At 47.8% G+C, this 16,946-nt stretch overlaps 1 protein-coding gene across 4 annotated transcripts in view; it reads left to right on the top strand.

The window, feature by feature from the left end:
• Positions 1 to 16,946, top strand: part of syt19 (synaptotagmin XIX) — a 227,625-nt gene that overhangs the window by 149,969 nt on the left and 60,710 nt on the right. For all 4 annotated transcript variants that reach the window (XM_070899628.1, XM_070899629.1, XM_070899630.1 and 1 more), the window contains 2 exons: positions 1,334 to 1,453; positions 2,372 to 2,483. In XM_070899628.1, coding sequence (XP_070755729.1) covers positions 1,334 to 1,453; positions 2,372 to 2,483 — 232 coding nt within the window. The remainder of the gene's footprint in view (positions 1 to 1,333; positions 1,454 to 2,371; positions 2,484 to 16,946) is intronic.

Raw genomic sequence — 16,946 nt, 5'->3', positions numbered from 1 at the left:
CACCCCCTGCCCCCTCAAAGGTGTTCACCCCCTGCCCCCTCAAAGGTGTTCACCCCCTGTCCCCTCAAAGGTATTCAGCCCCTGCCCCCTCAAAGGTGTTCACCCCCTGCCCCCTCAAAGGTGTTCAGCCCCTGCCCCCTCAAAGATGCTCAGCCCCTGCCCCCTCAAAGGTGCTCACCCCCTGCCCCCTCAAAGGTGTTCACCCCCTGTCCCCTCAAAGGTGCTCACCCCCTGCCTCCTCAAAGGTGTTCACCCCCTGTCCCCTCAAAGATGCTCAGCCCCTGCCCCCTCAAAGGTGCTCACCCCCTGCCCCCTCAAAACCTCTCCATCATCTGCAAAGCTCAGGTCAGGTGTTTGATGGATGACTTGCCATTCCTTTGAACAGGCACAGCTGCAACAGCACTCAATCATCCAGGGCAGAGTAATCTCCTCCCTCAGTCCCTGTAAGACTGACCTCAATATCTCAATGTCCACCCATTCCACCGTCGCTGCACTGTGGCAGCAGTATGTAAGATCTATACCAACTCATCAAGGTTCCTTTGACAGCACCTCTTTTTTTGTTATAATTGGTGAACAGGCACACTCCTGTATTTGAAAAAGGTTTCAAAAGTGAGAAAGATTCAATAAAACAGAAGTGGTCATTTTATTTGAATCCTTTTTTTAAGTATCCCCCCCTGGTTTTAACTGCCCCCAGCACCGCTCACTATTCACTGACTAAGAGGCTGAATAGATTCCCAGGCTTCTGTCACTGCTGTTCCATCACAGCTTTGAGGAGGTGTGTGAAGGAGCTTACAGTGACTCATCCTTGTGAGGTTGTACCTGGCCTGTGTTCAACATCTCTCCCCATTGGCATGGCCAGTAACAAGATTAAAACAGCAACCATTTGCTTCTCTATACTGACTATTGCTTTATACCAAGTGTTCAGGTCCATATTGTAGATTTTAGCACCTCTGTATTTTGCTGTAGTTCGCCAAAGCGGTGTTCTGATCCAAAGCCGTCTGTTACCATTTCAGAAAAAATGTGAGAAAATTGCAGAACCACACAAAATGTTTTGTAATTCAGAGCATTCTCTGACAATGCTCAAAATTTCTAATCTGTGTACACTTTTGTTATTTCATTTCCCTTGAGTACATGTGTGTAATAATTACGCTGTTTTTTTTTTACGATGTTTAAACTTCACTTGACTAACCGGTTTAAAGCAAACACGTTCAATACACCAACAGACAGAAGTTGACAGTCTGTGTATGCAGCTCTTGTTGACATTTAATGGTTTGTCTTCTCTGAAATTCCATCCTTTGAGCAATATAAGTCTGAGTGAATATTGTTTTGCCAGGTCTGGGATTTTGACAAATATTCCCGACGTGATGTTCTAGGAGAAGTGCGGATGTCATTCGGCAACTTGGATTTATCAAACACAGTAGAATTCCATAAGGAATTACAGAAGGCCCAAAAGGTACACATTATGTCATTAACTACTACATTAGTATCCTTTATTTAAGATTGTTTAGGTTATTTAGGACTGAAATGAGGAGAAATTTCTTCACTCAGATGATGGTGAATCTTCGGAATTCTCTATCCCAGAGGGCTGTGAAGGCTCAGTCGTTGAGTATATTTAAGACAGAGATCGATAGATTTTTGGATATTAAGGGAATCAATGGATATGGGGATAGTGCAGGAAAGTAGAGTTGAGGTAGAAGATCAGCCATGATCTTATTGAATGGCGGAGCAGGCTCCAAGGGCCAAATGGCCTATTCCCGCTTGTAATTCTTATGTTATTATGCCAGTGCTTTTCACTAGACATTTGTTTTAGCAGCACAATTCAAACCAATATCTTTCTCAGTGAAGACTGCAAGATGCAGTGAAGGGTTGCTCATCTGTACTTGCAGTTTGCCACACAGTTTAATTGTGCCACTGTGGTGTGTTGCTGAGTTGAATTTCCCAGAGGAAGAGAAAAAAATGATCTATTATAGTTCTATTTCATACTTCTAATCTAATTGAGCCCTTTTATTTGCTGTATGGAAGCTGGGATAAGCGTGACTTTCCCAAGAGGAGGAGAGGAAAGTCAACATCCCACAGCAAGTCAGAAGTAGCAAATAAATTGTGAGCCACCTGTGAATGTGGTGTAGACCATAACTGGCCAAAAGTCAAATCAGAAGAACCATTGTAATGTAATGCAATGTGATGTTTTTTCCAGGAACCGGCAAGCTAGCAAGAGATTGTTTGCAGAAGTTACACTTCCAGCACTCCAGTGCTAAAAACAGCTTGTCCACCAGATTTCATAATTGCTTAGAATTGACAGAAGGCAAAATGACTAAGGCACATATATAAACATCAGGTCAACTATCATTTTATTTGTATTTTCTTCCTTCAGGATATCGTTGGGGAAATTTTTGTGTCCCTTAAATATCTTCCAACAGCCCGGAAATTGGAAGTTACACTGCTGAAGGTGAAAATTGGCTGTCTGAGCAACAGTCCAGATACAGGTATTCAAGGCTCTAACTTTTACATGACTTTGATCCTGGGCCATTTAGGGATAATATTTTATGATAACAGAATTTAGCAGACGTGTTTTCATTTAAATTTGTATACAATAAACTCTTTACCTCTCAGGTGATTTTATCCTTATTGTTCTTCTAAGACAGATATGTTTATAATGACTGTTCAAGACTGAATCGTTAAATGTTCTATTTGGACTGGAGACAGTGCTGTGAGTCGATGGGCGCACGCACTGATCTTTCTGTGCGTAAAGATAGGATGTGTTTTTCAGGTCGGGCCAGTAAGTTATTGATCTTGGACCATACTGTCAAGTGGAGGTGCCACATAGCGGGCACATGATGCTCCATCAGAAGATTGCTGGCAAATTACCATGGGTAACCTTGCACACCACCTAGTGGCTGTATCAGCAGTTGCACATCCAAAAACTGAGGAGGTCTAAAAATGATGCAGGGCAAGCAAAATTAAATTGGAGAATATAAATCTTAAATGGCGAGTTATGTTTTAAATCCTGTTGATTTTCACAAGCTCAAGAATAAGTGCCTGTTTTAGCACACGAAAGGCTCTATTTTCCTCTTTGCCGATTTTTGACACCCAGGAGAATGTACGGCCGATTTTTTTTGTGCCCGTTCGCGCGTACGTATGATGTACATTATTTTTTCACACTAACAGGTGCAAAGAATCAATACTATCAGGCCGTTTAGCCTTCAGGTACCAAAGCGATCACGGATTAGCCGCTGACGCAAGTCTCTAGCTATGGCTATAGGTGCACGAGGCCGTCTCCTCCTCCTGCGGGTTGCGGTGGTGGCATGGGTTCGTCCTCCTCCTCCTGCTTCTGGTTCTCCTCATCCTCCTGCTGCTACTCCTCCTCCTCCTTGACCTTGTTGTCAGCCTCCTCATCTTCCTCTTCCTCCCCCACCCCCTTCTCCCCTCAGGAGGATCTTCAATGTCGAGGGCCTGGTCCCTCATGTTGGCCAAGTTGTGCAGAATGCAGCACACGACAGTGAACTGACCGATGTGGTGAGGGGCGTATTGCAGGTAGCCTCCAGAGTGGTCCAGGCATCGGAAACGCTGCTTCAGTATGCCAATTGTCCGCTCTATGATGCTCCGTGTTGTTATGTGCGACATGTTCTTTCGACGCTTTGCATCAGTGCGGGGATTGTGTAGGGGGGTCATAGGCCAGGTGGCGAGCCCGTACCCTTTGTCCCTGAGCAACCAGGCAGTTCCTGAAACATGGTGGATATAATGATATAATGCTCTCGCGTGTGATAAAAGCATCATGGATGCTCCTTGGGTATTTGACATCCACTGCCATGATCCGATGCAGATCATCGCAGAAAAGCTGCATGTTTAGGGAATGGAACCCTTTCCTGTTCTGATAAACTTCGGAATTGTCCAAAGGTGCTCTCAAGATGATGTGGGTACAGTCGATCGCACCCTGTACCTTTGGGAAGCCAGAAATTCTGGCGAATTCCACAGCCCTCTCTTGCATTGCCTGTGTGGTCACAAGGAAATTGATGAACTGATCCCTTTTGGCATACAGTGCAGCAGTCACCTGTCGAATGCAGCAATGTGTGGCATGCTGCGAGATGCATCATATGTCCCCAGTTTCTGCTTGAAGCATAGAAGGCAAGTGCTGCAGTGACCTTCACTTCCACAGGTAGGGCAGTCCTCCTGACATTTCTTGGCTGTATGACTGACCTGACTAACTGGCAGATCTCATTGATGACCTCCTTTCTAAATCTCAACCTGCGAATGCAGTCTGCTTCACTCAAGTGTAGCTTTGAGCGCCTGTCCATGTAGATTTGACAGGGTATGGCCTCCTCCCCATTAATGCCCGAGTGATCTGGTTTGTGCGATGGAGTCGTATCATTCGTCGCCTCTGCATGGCATGCATGTAAACCAAACTTACTACATGAGGCATAGTAATAATTGTGTAAAGTCCTGTCCCCTCAGGACAGACTCACACGAGGCATGTAGTGAAGTCAAGGTCACTCTGGACCTGCACCTTTATTTCACAGCTCTGGAATGCTGCACTTGCCTGAGACCTGTCCTTATATACCTGTCTCTTGCAAGTGCACCCCCGGTGGTAAGGTATGCTGGTGGTTACAGGTCATATCTTATTACAGTCATGTATAGCATGTTAGGATACAGTTATATATAATAATGTAAGATACATGACATCACCCTCCCCCAAGATCTTATTGTCTTTATAGGTTCAGTCTCTCAGATGGTCTACGCTCTCGCGTGGAGCATCTGAGTTGTGGTTCAGTTGTTTGCCTTGGTGTCTGTTTTTCTTTGGGTGTGGTTGCTGGTATCTCGCTTGGGCTGTCTGTTTCGATTGGTGTGATTGTTGTTGACTCGCCTGGGCTGTCTGTTGGGATTGCCCTTTCCTCAGGTTGTTCCCTCTGTCTGTCTACCAGGTGTGGTCCCCTATCTCATTCCATCTCCCCGTCGAATTTCTGTCATGGTACTCAGTCAGCTTACAATGCTTTGCCTCAATGATTTCGTGCATGTCTGGGAGGATTAATGAGAGCCTTGTTTTTAAAGTCCTTTTCATCAACAGTTGCGCGGGGGGGAATCCCAGTCAGTGAGTGCAGACGAGATCTGTATGCCAGCAGCAGTCGCGACAAGCGACCCTGCAGCGTGGGATCTTGGGTTTTAAGCATGCCTTATTTAATGATTTGCACTGCTCTCTCCACCTGGCCGTTGGAGGCCGGCTTGAACGGTGCCGCCTTGACGTGATTTATGCCGTGGTCAATTATAAAGTCTTGGAATTCTGCGCTGGTGAAGCACGGACCATTGTCACTGACCAACATGTCAGGACTCCGTGCGTTGCAAACATGATTGTGAGGCTCTCCACAGTGGTGGAGGTTGTGCTCGAGTTTAAAATGGTGCATTCGATCCACTTTGAAAATGCATCTACAACTACGAAGAACATGAATGGGCCCGCATAGTCTACATGCACCCGTGACCATGGTTTGGTAGGCCAGGGCCAGGGGCTCAGTGGAGCCTCCCTGGGGTCATTGCTGAGTTGGGCACAAATGGACACCTTCGGACGCAGAGCTCCAAGTCCGCGTCAATACCAGGCCACCAGATGTGGGATCTGGCTCTGGCCTTCATGAGAATGATCCCCGGGTGCTCGCGGTGGAGCTCCCGGACAAATGCCTCTCTGCCTCGCAGAGGCATGACTACTCGGCTGCCCCACATCTGGCAGTCTGCTTGTAGTGATAGCTCATGCATGCGCCTGTGAAAGGGTTTTAATTCCTCGGGGCAGGCATCGTGAGCCTCTGCCCAGTCACTGGTTAGGACACATCTTTTTACTAAGGATAATGTGGGGTCACTGGCCATCCAGGTTCTGATTTGGCTAGCCGTCATGGGCAATCCTGTGGACTCAAAGGCATTGATTGCCATGACTATCTCACAGTCCTGTTCATCAGACCCTTCCGTGGTCGCCAGGGGTAGCCTGCTGAGCGCGTCGGCACAGTTGTCTGTGCCTGGTCTGTGCCTTATGGTATAGTCGTAGGACGCCAGCATGAGTGCCCACCGTTGAATTTGCGCCGAGGCGTTGGTGTTTATTGCCTTGCTCTCAGATAGGAGGGATGTGAGGGGCTTGTGGTCAGTTTCTAATGCGAACTTGGCCCCAAAAAGGTATTGATGCATATTTTTGATACCGTACACGCACGCGAGCGCCTCCTTCTCTACCATTCCGTACCTGCGCTCCGCCCGCGAAAGTGACCTGGAGGCCTAAGCTATGCGTTGTAATTTGCCTGCACTATTGACATGTTACAAAACGCACCCGACCCCATACGCTGATGCATCGCATGTGAGAACTAACTTTTTACCTGGGTAAAGAAAGTCAAAACACTGTTGGAACACAGAAGGTTGCGTGCCTTATTGAAGGCGCGTTCCTGGGCATCCCCTAAAACTAATCGCACCCCTTCCTAAGTAGCACTTGGAGAGGCTCCAGCAGCATGCTTAAGTTCTGCATAAAGTTCTCAAAGTAATTGAATAGCCCGAGAAAGGCGCGCAGTTCTGAGACATTCCGGGGCCTGGGTGCCAGGCGAATTGCTTCTGTTTTGGACTCTGTTGGACGGATTCCATCAGCGGCAATCCTTCTGCCCAAAAATTCAACCTCAGGTGCAAGAAACAGGCACTTGGATTTCTTGACTCGTAGGCCTACCCGATCCAACCACTTTAGTACTTCCTCCAAATTACGGAGATGGGAGTCGGTGTCCCTGCCCGTGATAAGTATGTTGTCTTGAAATACAACCGTCCCCGGGATGGACTTGAGCAGACTCTCCATGTTGCGCTGGAATATGGCAGCTGCCGACCTGATGCCGAATGAGCATCGATTGTACATGAAAAGGCCTCGATGTACGTTGATGGTGGTAAGTAGCTTGGATTCCTCAGTCAATTCTTGCGTCATATACGCAGATGTGAGGTCTAATTTTGAGAAAAGTTTACCTCCAGCCAATGTGGCAAATAAGTCCTCCGCTCTGGCCAGCGGGTACTGGTCCTGTAGGGAGACTCTGTTTATGGTAGATTTGTAGTCCCCACAGATTTGTACGGATCCATCAGGCTTCATGACTGGGACGATGGGACTTGCCCAGTCGCTAAATTCCACAGGTAATATAATGCCTTCCCGCAGAAGCCTGTCTAGTTCGTGTTCAATCTTTTCCCTCATCACATAGGGTACAACTCTGGCCTTGTGATGGACCGGTCTAGCATCCTGTGTGATGTAGATTTTGACTTTGACCCCTTTGAAAGTGCCCACACCTGGCTGAAGGAGATGTTCAAATCGTTTTATAACTGTTGAGCAGGAGGTCCGTTCCTCTAATGACATGGCATGGACATCATCCCATTTCCAGTTTAGTTTTGCCAGCCAGCTTCTCCCCAGCAGTGCTGGGGGGGTCTCCGGGGACAATCCACAGGGGAAGTCGGTTCACTGTCCCTTTGTGTGACAGAGAGCATGGTGCTGCCGAGGACTGGTACGATTTCTTTGGTATAGGTCCTTAGTTTGGTGTCGACTCTTGAGTTTTGGTCTGTCTCTTTTATGTGGCCACAGTTGTTCAAATTGTTGAGCGCCCATGATAGATTGACTCGCTCCTGTATCCAGCTCTATGTTAACAGATATCCCATTGAGTGGACCCTCGTCATTATAGGTGGCGTCCTATTGTAGGAGCAGCGGCCATTGATCTTTTTGACCCACTTTACATCGGTATCCCGGGTACTGTCCCCACCATCTTCTGGTCCGCTTTCCGACCCATCCGATTCGTATACCAGTTTTTTTGCACATGCAGGCCAAATGCCCTGTATATTCACAATTTCTGCAAACAGCCTGCTGAAATCGACATCCCCTTGATGAGTGCCCACCCCCACACCTCCAGCACAGACCTGTTCCATTGTTCAAAGTGTTCCCAAAGAATGAACTGCGTCTGGCTGATCTCTCTTGAGCTTCTCTCAGTTTGTCGTTGATTGCTTGCATTGTGGGTTGATGAGGTGTGAACGGCCGTTCCTGTGGCCCTTGATGGCTTCTGCCTGCTGTAGAGAGCCTGTTCTCCCGGTTTTGTCTGTGTGTGGGGGTAGCAGCTTGTTTAGTGCTGTGAACTTCTTGTTCCGATATTTCGTTAGTTGTCGTACCTGCATTGTAAATCAACCTTGTTTCTTCTTCCCCTACCAAGAATATCTGTGCAACCAGTGCTGCTGCCTTTCAGGTCAGGTTCTTGGTCTCTGTGAGCTTTCGGAATATGCCTGCGTGGCCTATTCCTTCAATGAAAAAGTCTCTCTGCATTTCTCTCCTCAGTTCATCGGAGAACTCATATAAACTAGCCAACCTCCGAAGTTCCGCCACGAAGTCGGGTATGCTCTGGCCCACACAGCGTCTGTAGTTGTAGAACCTGTGTCTGGCCATGCTCGCTGGCTTCAGGTAGTCTCTTACCAGTGTGCTCAATTCTTCAAACAACTTGCTTGCTGGTTTCTCGGGTGCCAACAGATCCTTCATTAAAGCGTATGTTTTCGAGCTCTTCTCTTGTCTGCCTTATCGTCACCTAACCAGTCTTTGGTTACAAAGCTTTGCTGGAGCCTTTCTTTAAAGTCCTCCCAATTGTCTCCCGCATTGTACTTTTCATCTGATCCGTTGTTCGCCATTCTGTGGATTCTGTAATCCCTAACTCGTCGCCATTGTAAAGTCCTGTCCCCTCAGTACAGACTCACACGAGGCATGTCGTGAAGTCAAGGTCACTCTGGACCTGCACCTTTATTTCACAGTTCTGGATTGCTGCACTTGCCTGAGACCTGTCCTTATATACCTGTCTCTTGCAAGTGCACCCCTGGTGGTAAGGTATGCTGGTGGTTACAGGTCATATCTTATTACAGTCATGTATAGCATGTTAGGATACAGTTATATATAGTAATGTAAGATATATGACAAATTGCACCCATAATTCTTATTCTTAACTTTGTTATTCTTGTTATTGTGAGACTTACTGAAGCACAGCACACGCGCACACCTTTGCTGCGTGACACCCGAGCAGAACGGACCACACCATGGTCTGCACGCATCTGTAACACTAAGCTCTGTCTCTATGGAGACGTGATGCACAGAGATTTATGGCACTTTAATTATAGCTTGTGCCGAAATGCTTATGTTTGCTGCTGTGTTGTGCCATCTCCGATGCACAGTTCGGAGTGCATGCTGGCAGGACAGAAACACAGGAGGCCAACAACAGGGATGTGGTCAGGAGGTCCTGGGTGCAGTGTTAAAAAAGTTTCAATGACCTCATTAGATCAGAAAAGGTGAGTGCAAAGCCACACTCAACTTCATCCTGCTGTGCAACTCATCACATCCCCATCACTCTGCCTTCCCTACCCTACTCCAGCACGTCATTACTCACAACAACATACCTTGCATGCCTCCCTCTCTATCTACATTATCACATCCCCACACCAACTAACAACACACATGAGGCCACATGGCTTTGCCACCCCACTCCATCATAGTCACCTTCTACAGGTGTAACCCATTCATTCCTCACACTCATTCCATCACTCTCACTCAACCTTCTCTTCTTTCACATGTTTATCATGTGCATAATGGTATCTGTACCCATTCTTTATATGACATATCTAACTCATCTCTTTACTCTCCAACTTGTCCATCAATAGCCTTCCCCCCCGTTCCCCCCTCCCCCCCCCCCCCCCCCACTGTCCAGGAGGAAGAGGAAGATGACTCCTCAGAGGAGCCTCCAGCCTCTGAGGACGCACCGTCACCAGACATAAGTGCACCCAGCACCACGTAGGTACGCACACTTTAGTGGATTCCACGGGACATAGAGTTGTGATGCCACCTGGTGTCTCACAATTCACAAGTGAGCAAGGGGAGATGCTGGAGACAGGGACAGCTGTGGAGATTCCCCGCCAGAGGGTGCAGGATGCTCCCAGCTCTGCTCAGCTGCATGCAGACGCTGAGCCTTGGGGGCCATCCAGAAAGAGTGCGATCCTGGAGGTGCAGCATGATGTGCAGAAAGCTATGACAGGTTTTGCAACCGTGATGTCTGCAAATGTCCTGAAAATGTCCATCTCCAACAGGATCACCGCTGTATCGCAGGCGATAGCGACTGTAGGCTCTTCCATGGATAGGATGGCCATCTGCATGGAGTAGCTAATGCACCACTCACAGGAGCACATGGTCTTTATGGAGAATAGATGGCAGAGACCCATAGACCTGCTCTCTAGGAGGGGTGTCAATGTAGATGTGGATCCTCATGGCCAGGGGTGTCAATGTAGATGTGGGTCCTCATGGCCCCACTAATGTGCAGCAAGGTGCTCTCCGACTCCTTGCTAGCAGGGAAGGGCGGGTGGCCCTCGAGAGGGATGATGGTGAGAGGGGACATGAAATTGGGGGTTTCTCTCAAAGTGCTCACACTTCTCCCCCGTTTCCTCCCCCTCAGTCAGAGCCCCACATGCCTCCTGGGGATCGCGATGGCTGAGTCTGCCCCTGCACAGTCACAGGAGGAGCAGACTTTTGCGAGGCCATCACAGGCTCCACAACCCAGAGGACATCAGCCAAAAAGGTCTGTGCAGTTGCAGCAGGGGAGTGAGCAGGCTGCCTCTATCTCTGCTGAAGCCACAGAGGTAGCACCTCGTAGAAGCATGCGTAAGAGAAAGATAACACACAAGTAGATTCACAAAAGTAGCCATTTGGATGTTTTATTAAATGTTTCTGTAAAGTTTCTGTTACCATGATGTCACAGATAAAAATCTTTATTTTCACCACTTTCCAGTCATGGACAAATTTGTGTGCAGCTTTGGAAGTGGTTTTGTGAGTTGGAGTGAGTGATGAGACATAACGTTACCTCCAGCAATGGTTATCAGTGTGAAAGGAATGGCCTGGTCATTGTAGGGATGCTTTATGGTGTTACTGTTGGGAGTGCCAACCTGGCGTAGCATGTGGCAGCCATATGGGCGTAATGCCTGAAGTTAAGTAAATCTCACCATGATGATCCCATCCTGGCTTCCTGCGCAGCCATGTGCTCGGTTGCTGGTGGAATCTGTACCTCGGGTTCCTCCTGCTCCTGCTCTTCCTCCTCTGAAGAGGCTGTGTGCTCAGAGCCTTGCTCCTCATGCAGCACTAATCCTTGGCTGCTGCGCTATGTTGTGCAGGGCGCAGCAGACCACAACAATTCTGGAGACCCTGGCTGGTGCGTACTAAAGGGCTCCTCCAGATCTGTCCGGACATCTGAAGCAGATTTTCAGCATGCCTATTGTCTGCTCTATGACACATCTGATGGAGATATGGCTTTCATTATATCTCTCCTGGGCCTCAGTACTTCTTCACTGGATAACCCTTGTCTCCAAACAGCCAGCCGTAAAATCTGTTTGGAAGAGCTAAGGGAGGGTGGACAGGTGAAGAATGAAAGAATCATGGCAGCTGCCAGGGAATTTGTCACACACATGCATGATGATCTTCCTATGGTTGCAGACCAGTTGCACATTGAGGGAGTGAAAGCCTTTGCGGTTGACAAAGTCTTCTGGGTGATGATGGGGTGCCCTGATGGCCACATGTGTGCAGTCGATGATGCCCTGCACCTGTGGGAAGCCAGCCAGAGGGGCAAAGCCAAGCGCCCGCTCAGTAACACTGGCTTCATCAGTGGCAAAATTGATATAATTGGATGACTTGTCAAAGGGGGCATTGGTGACCTGTGTGATTCATCTGTGGGCGGCTGACTGTGAGATGCGACAAATGTCTGCTGCAGATCTCTGGAAAGTGCCTGAGGTGAAGAAGTTGAGGGCGCTGGTGTCTTTGACAGCCACTGGCAAGGCATGTCCACCTGCTCCTCTGGGCTGCAGGTCTTGCTCCAGCAATCTGCAACTGTCTGAGCCTCACTTGGCACGGGGTTGCTCCGTCATGTTGAGGAAGCTCATCCTCTGCCCTTATACCCTGTGCTGATGCCTTCTGTCCCCCTGTGGTGCATCAGGTGGTTGAGGAGAAGGATGTTGGTGTTGTTGGTACTGCTGGTGTTGGGGCTTATCATAGTCCGATTGTGAGGACCAACGTGAGACAGTATAAACAGCACCCATGCTGATGGAATAGATGGCAGGACAAGTAGAGAAGACAGAAGTAAGCTGTCAGTGGTGTGATAAGGTTCTACCAATGAGGTGACACTGGATGCTGACATTGCTGGAAACACTTGCAACCACTAGTAAACTAAAACTTCGCCGACAATGAAGTCAGCAACGGCATCTGCCTTAGGAAGGTGATCAGCTGTGAGGTGGGAGCTTTTATAGTACATTTCATGCTGTCAAATAATCAGCTGGAGCAATGGCTACTCAACTTCCGCCTCAGGTTTACAGATGTGGTTCCTGAGCTGCGTGATTCCTGGGCTCATCCAGGGAAATATGAAAGGTAGGGTAAAAAAGGCGCTTAAGTGTCTGACAAGTACCTCATAATGATTTAAATTAGCTCGCCCGCCTCTGCCACTCAGGTCGCTCCGCTTGGAAAGAAGCCCAGGGTGGGGGGGCGTGGGTGGGATACAAGCACTGAGCTCCTGTGCTTGTGTCCGGCCGAGAGAACGATCCTTTGGCCGGCTGACACTCTTCCGACCCATGCCTGGAGCCCCGTCAGCAGAGATTCAGTGGTGTGGTGGGGTGGAATCGCAATTTGCCCATTCTCAAAAACATTCTTTGGGAAAAATGTACTTTCCGAATTATTTTCCGAATTCCCTCTGCAAAAATCATCATGAATTTGTGCTTTAAATTGTCTTCTTCCCTAGTTCCAAAAACTCAGAAATATACTTTGCGCCGATTTCCTTAACTTAACGTAGGGTTTTTCTGATTGGTACTTAAGGCCACTGTGCGCCGCCCTGAAAAAAATCGTTGTTGGCGAAAATCATTTAAAGGACCAAACACGGCGCGGAAATCAGTTTTTCGAACCAGACCTGCGCCAAAAAATCTTGCGTACAAAAATCCAACGCTGACAGTCGCCGCTGGGGTACAAACCTTGAACAAAATTGCAAAATCATGATTGTTCCAAAAAAAATCAGTGGAGGCCAAAAAATGGCACCCAATAGTGGCACATTTTTTTAAAATGAGCATATTACACCTTATAGAAAACTTAGGGGTCGAAATTTGGTACCGCCGTTTTTGATGCGGTGTCACCTGCTGAGTGCTGGACGTCAGGTTCAGCCTCAAAGTCTTAAATTCAGTTTTTACGCCCAAAGGTGAGGGAGCAGCGCTTAAAAGTGGCTGACTGAATTTGCTGACAGAAGGCTGCCGCCATGCTCGAAGAAAAACTGGAAGAAAAGAAAAATAACTAAAACTTCTCCGATCCACAGACACATTTCCGCACTCTGAAAACAAATGAAAACATGCAGAAATAAATAAAGAGAAAAACTTACCTTCCTTTCTAGGCGATTCTGCCCGAGATCTGATCTGTTACGACCACTTTTTCCTGGCTGTGTAGCCGCCAGTTTGCATGACAGCTGTACAAAGCAAATGTCGCGACAGAGGTGTCAAAGAGGCTGGATGACGTCACCACGCGGGTGGCGTTAGCCGGCGCAGCATTGCCTCTTGGTGCTTCTGCCAAAGAGTCGGCTCAATTTAGGGTGAGGTGTCGACACCGCTTACCGACGACGGTAGGCCTTTGCCGTCCGTTAGCCACGTCCCGCGCGCAGTGACGAAAGGTGTACAGAACCAAATTTCAACCGCTTAATATATAGAATAGATACAAGAGAGTAATTAGAAAACACTGATTCCATAGAAGGGTTGGAAAAGACATTGTAAAAATTGAAAGAACAAAGCTGGAGTAATACCCGAGATGGGATTACTGTCTTTAACTGCCATTTATTTTGTACAATATATACTGCGTTTGTCAGTATTACTTTGTTTAGGTTGTTCCTTTGATGCAGTAATTTTGAAAGTAGCATTGCTAAGATAAGTGCTGAAAATAAAGTAGATACAAGACAATCTGGAGTACTAAATGAAGGTCTGCCCATACATTAGAGCAAGGGAATATAGATTTAAATTGATGAAAGGTCAATTTAAGACTCATGTCAAGAAAAAATTCTTCCTGCAAAGCGTGATTGTGCAGGATTGTGCAGGATAAAACCTTAGATCCAGTTAGATGAGCTAAGTCATAATTTTCAAATGGATGAATTAAGATAGGATACTATAGCCCACTGGTTATGGCACTGGACTAAAAAAACAGGTTCGGAGTTCAAAGTTGTGAAATCGAAGTCAATGGCTGGAATTTCCTGGGTCTGTGCGTGCACAATTGGAGGCATGTCAGGTGAGAAATTTGAAATATCTTGCAGCGGGTCTGGAACCTGCTGTCATCCTGCCCCCATGTGCATTTCCTTCGGGCGTGTTTGCCAGTGACCTGAGTGGCAGAGGAGGGCAAGTTAATTTAAATCATTATGAGGTACTTGTCAGATACTTAAGCACCTTTTTCACCCTACCTTTCAAATTTCCCTGGATGAGCCCAGGAATCACGCAGCTCAGGAACCACATCTGTGAACCTGAGGCAGCAGTTAAGTGGCCATTGCTCCAGCTGATTAGTTGACAGCATGAAATGTACTATCAAAGCTCCCACCTCACAGCTGCCCACCTTCCTAAGACAGATGCTGTTGCTGACTCCATTGTCAGCACATCTTTAGCTTTCTAGTGGTTGCAAGTGTTTCCAGTAATGTCAGTATCCAATGTCACCTCATTGGTAGAACCTTATCACACCATTGACAGCTTACTTTTGTCTTCTCTACTTGTCCTGCAATCTATTCCATCAGCATAGGTGCTGTTTATACTGTCTCACCTTGGTCCTCACAATCAGACCATGATGAGCCCCAACACCAGCAGCACCGGGCACACCAGCAGCAGCAACAACACCACCAACATCCTTTTCCGCAACCACCAGATACTGCACAGGACAGAAGGCATCAGCGCAGGGCTGCACCGTGCCAGAGGTGATACCCCAAACACAGGTTATAAGGCAGAAGATGAGCTTCCTCAACATGATGGAGCAACCGTGCCAAGGGAGGCTCAGGCTAGCACACCAGACATTTTCAGATTTCTGGAGCAAAACCTGCAGCCCAGAGTAACGGGTGGACATGCCGTTCCAGTGGCTGTCAAAGTCACAAGCGCCCTCAACTTCTTCACTTCAGGCACTTTCCAGAGATCTGCAGCAGACATAGAAACATAGAAAATAGGTGCAGCAGTAGGCCATTCGGCCCTTCGAGCCTGCACCACTGGCTGATCATGCAACTTCAGTACCCAATTCCTGCTTTCTCTCCATACCCCTTGATCCCTTTAGCTGTAAGGGCCACATCTAACTCCCTTTTGAATATATCTAACGAACTGGCCTCAACAACTTTCTGTGGTAGAGAATTCCACAGGTTCACAATTCTCTGAGTGAAGAAGTTTCCCTCATCTCAGTCTTAAATGGCTTACCCCTTATCCTTAGGCTATGACCCCTGGTTCTGGACTTCCCCAACATCGGGAACATTTTTCCTGCATCTAACTTGTTCAATCCCGTCAGAATTTTATAAGTTTCTATGAGATCCCCTCTCATTCTTCTAAATTCCAGTGAATATAAGCCTAGTCGATCCAGTCTTTCTTTATATGTCAGTCCTGCCATCCCGGGAATCTGTCTGGTGAACGTTTGCTGCACTCCCTCAATAGCAAGAATGTCCTTCCTCAGAGTAGGAGACCAAAACTGTACACAATATTCAAGGTGTGGTCTCACCAAGGCCCTGTACAAACTGCAGCAAGACCTCCCTGCTCCTATACTCAAATCCTCTTGCTATGAAGGCCAACATGCCATTTGCCTTCTTCACCGCCAACTGCATGCCAACTTTCAATGACTGATGTACTATGACATCCAGGTCTCATTGCACCTCCCCTTTTCCTAATCTGTCACCATTCAGATAATATTCTGCCTTCCTATTTTTGCCACCAAAGTGGATAACCTCACATTTATCCACATTAAACTGCATCTGCCATGCATTTGCCCACTCACCTAACGTGTCCATGTCACGCTGTAGCCTCTTAGCGTCCCCCTCACAGCTCACACGGCCACCCAGCTTAGTGTCATCTACAAACTTGGAGATATTACATTCAATTCCTTTATCTAAATCATTAATGTATATTGTAAATAGCTGGGGTCCCAACACTGAACCCTGTGGTGGCATCTCGCAGTCAGCCGCGCACAGATGCATCACACAGGTCACCAATGCCCCCTTTGACAAGTCATCCAATTATATCAACTTTGCCACTCGATGAAGCCAGTGTTACTGAATGGGCGCTGGCCTTTGCCACTCTGGCTGGCTTCCCACAGGTACAGGGCATCATCGACTGCACACATGTGGCCATCAGGGCAGTCCTTCATCACCCAGACATCTTTGTCAACCGCAAAGGCTTTCACTCCCTCAATGTGCAACTGGTCTGCAACCATAGGAAGATCATCATGCATGTGTGTTCCAAATTCCCTGGCAGCTGTCATGACTCTTTCGTTCTTCGCCTGTCCACCCTCCCTCAGCTCTTCGCTCCTCCAAACAGACTTTATGGCTGGCTGCTTGGAGACAAGGGCTATCCAGTGAAGAGGTACTGAGGCCCAGGAGAGATATAATGAAAGCCACATGTCCACCGATGTGTCATAGAGCAGACAATAGGCATGCTGATAATCCGCTTCAGATGCCCGGACAGATCTGGAGGAGCCCTTCAGTACACACCAGCAGGGTCTCCAGAATCGTCGTGGTCTGCTGTACCCTGCACAACATAGCACAGCAGCGAGGATTAATGCTGCATGAGGAGCAAGGTACTGAGCACACAGCCTCTTCAGAGAAGGAGGAGGAGGAGAATGAACCTGAGGTCCAGATCCCACCAGCAACCGAGCACATGGCGCCCAGGAAGCCAGGGATGGGATCATCATGGTGAGATTTGCTTAACTTCAGGCATTACGC

The sequence above is a fragment of the Pristiophorus japonicus genome, chromosome 14, assembly GCF_044704955.1.
Source record: "Pristiophorus japonicus isolate sPriJap1 chromosome 14, sPriJap1.hap1, whole genome shotgun sequence".
In the NCBI taxonomy this organism is placed as follows: Eukaryota; Metazoa; Chordata; class Chondrichthyes; family Pristiophoridae; genus Pristiophorus; species Pristiophorus japonicus.
The sequence above is the reverse complement of the archived record's forward strand: the minus strand, read 5'-3'. Positions and strand labels throughout refer to the sequence as shown.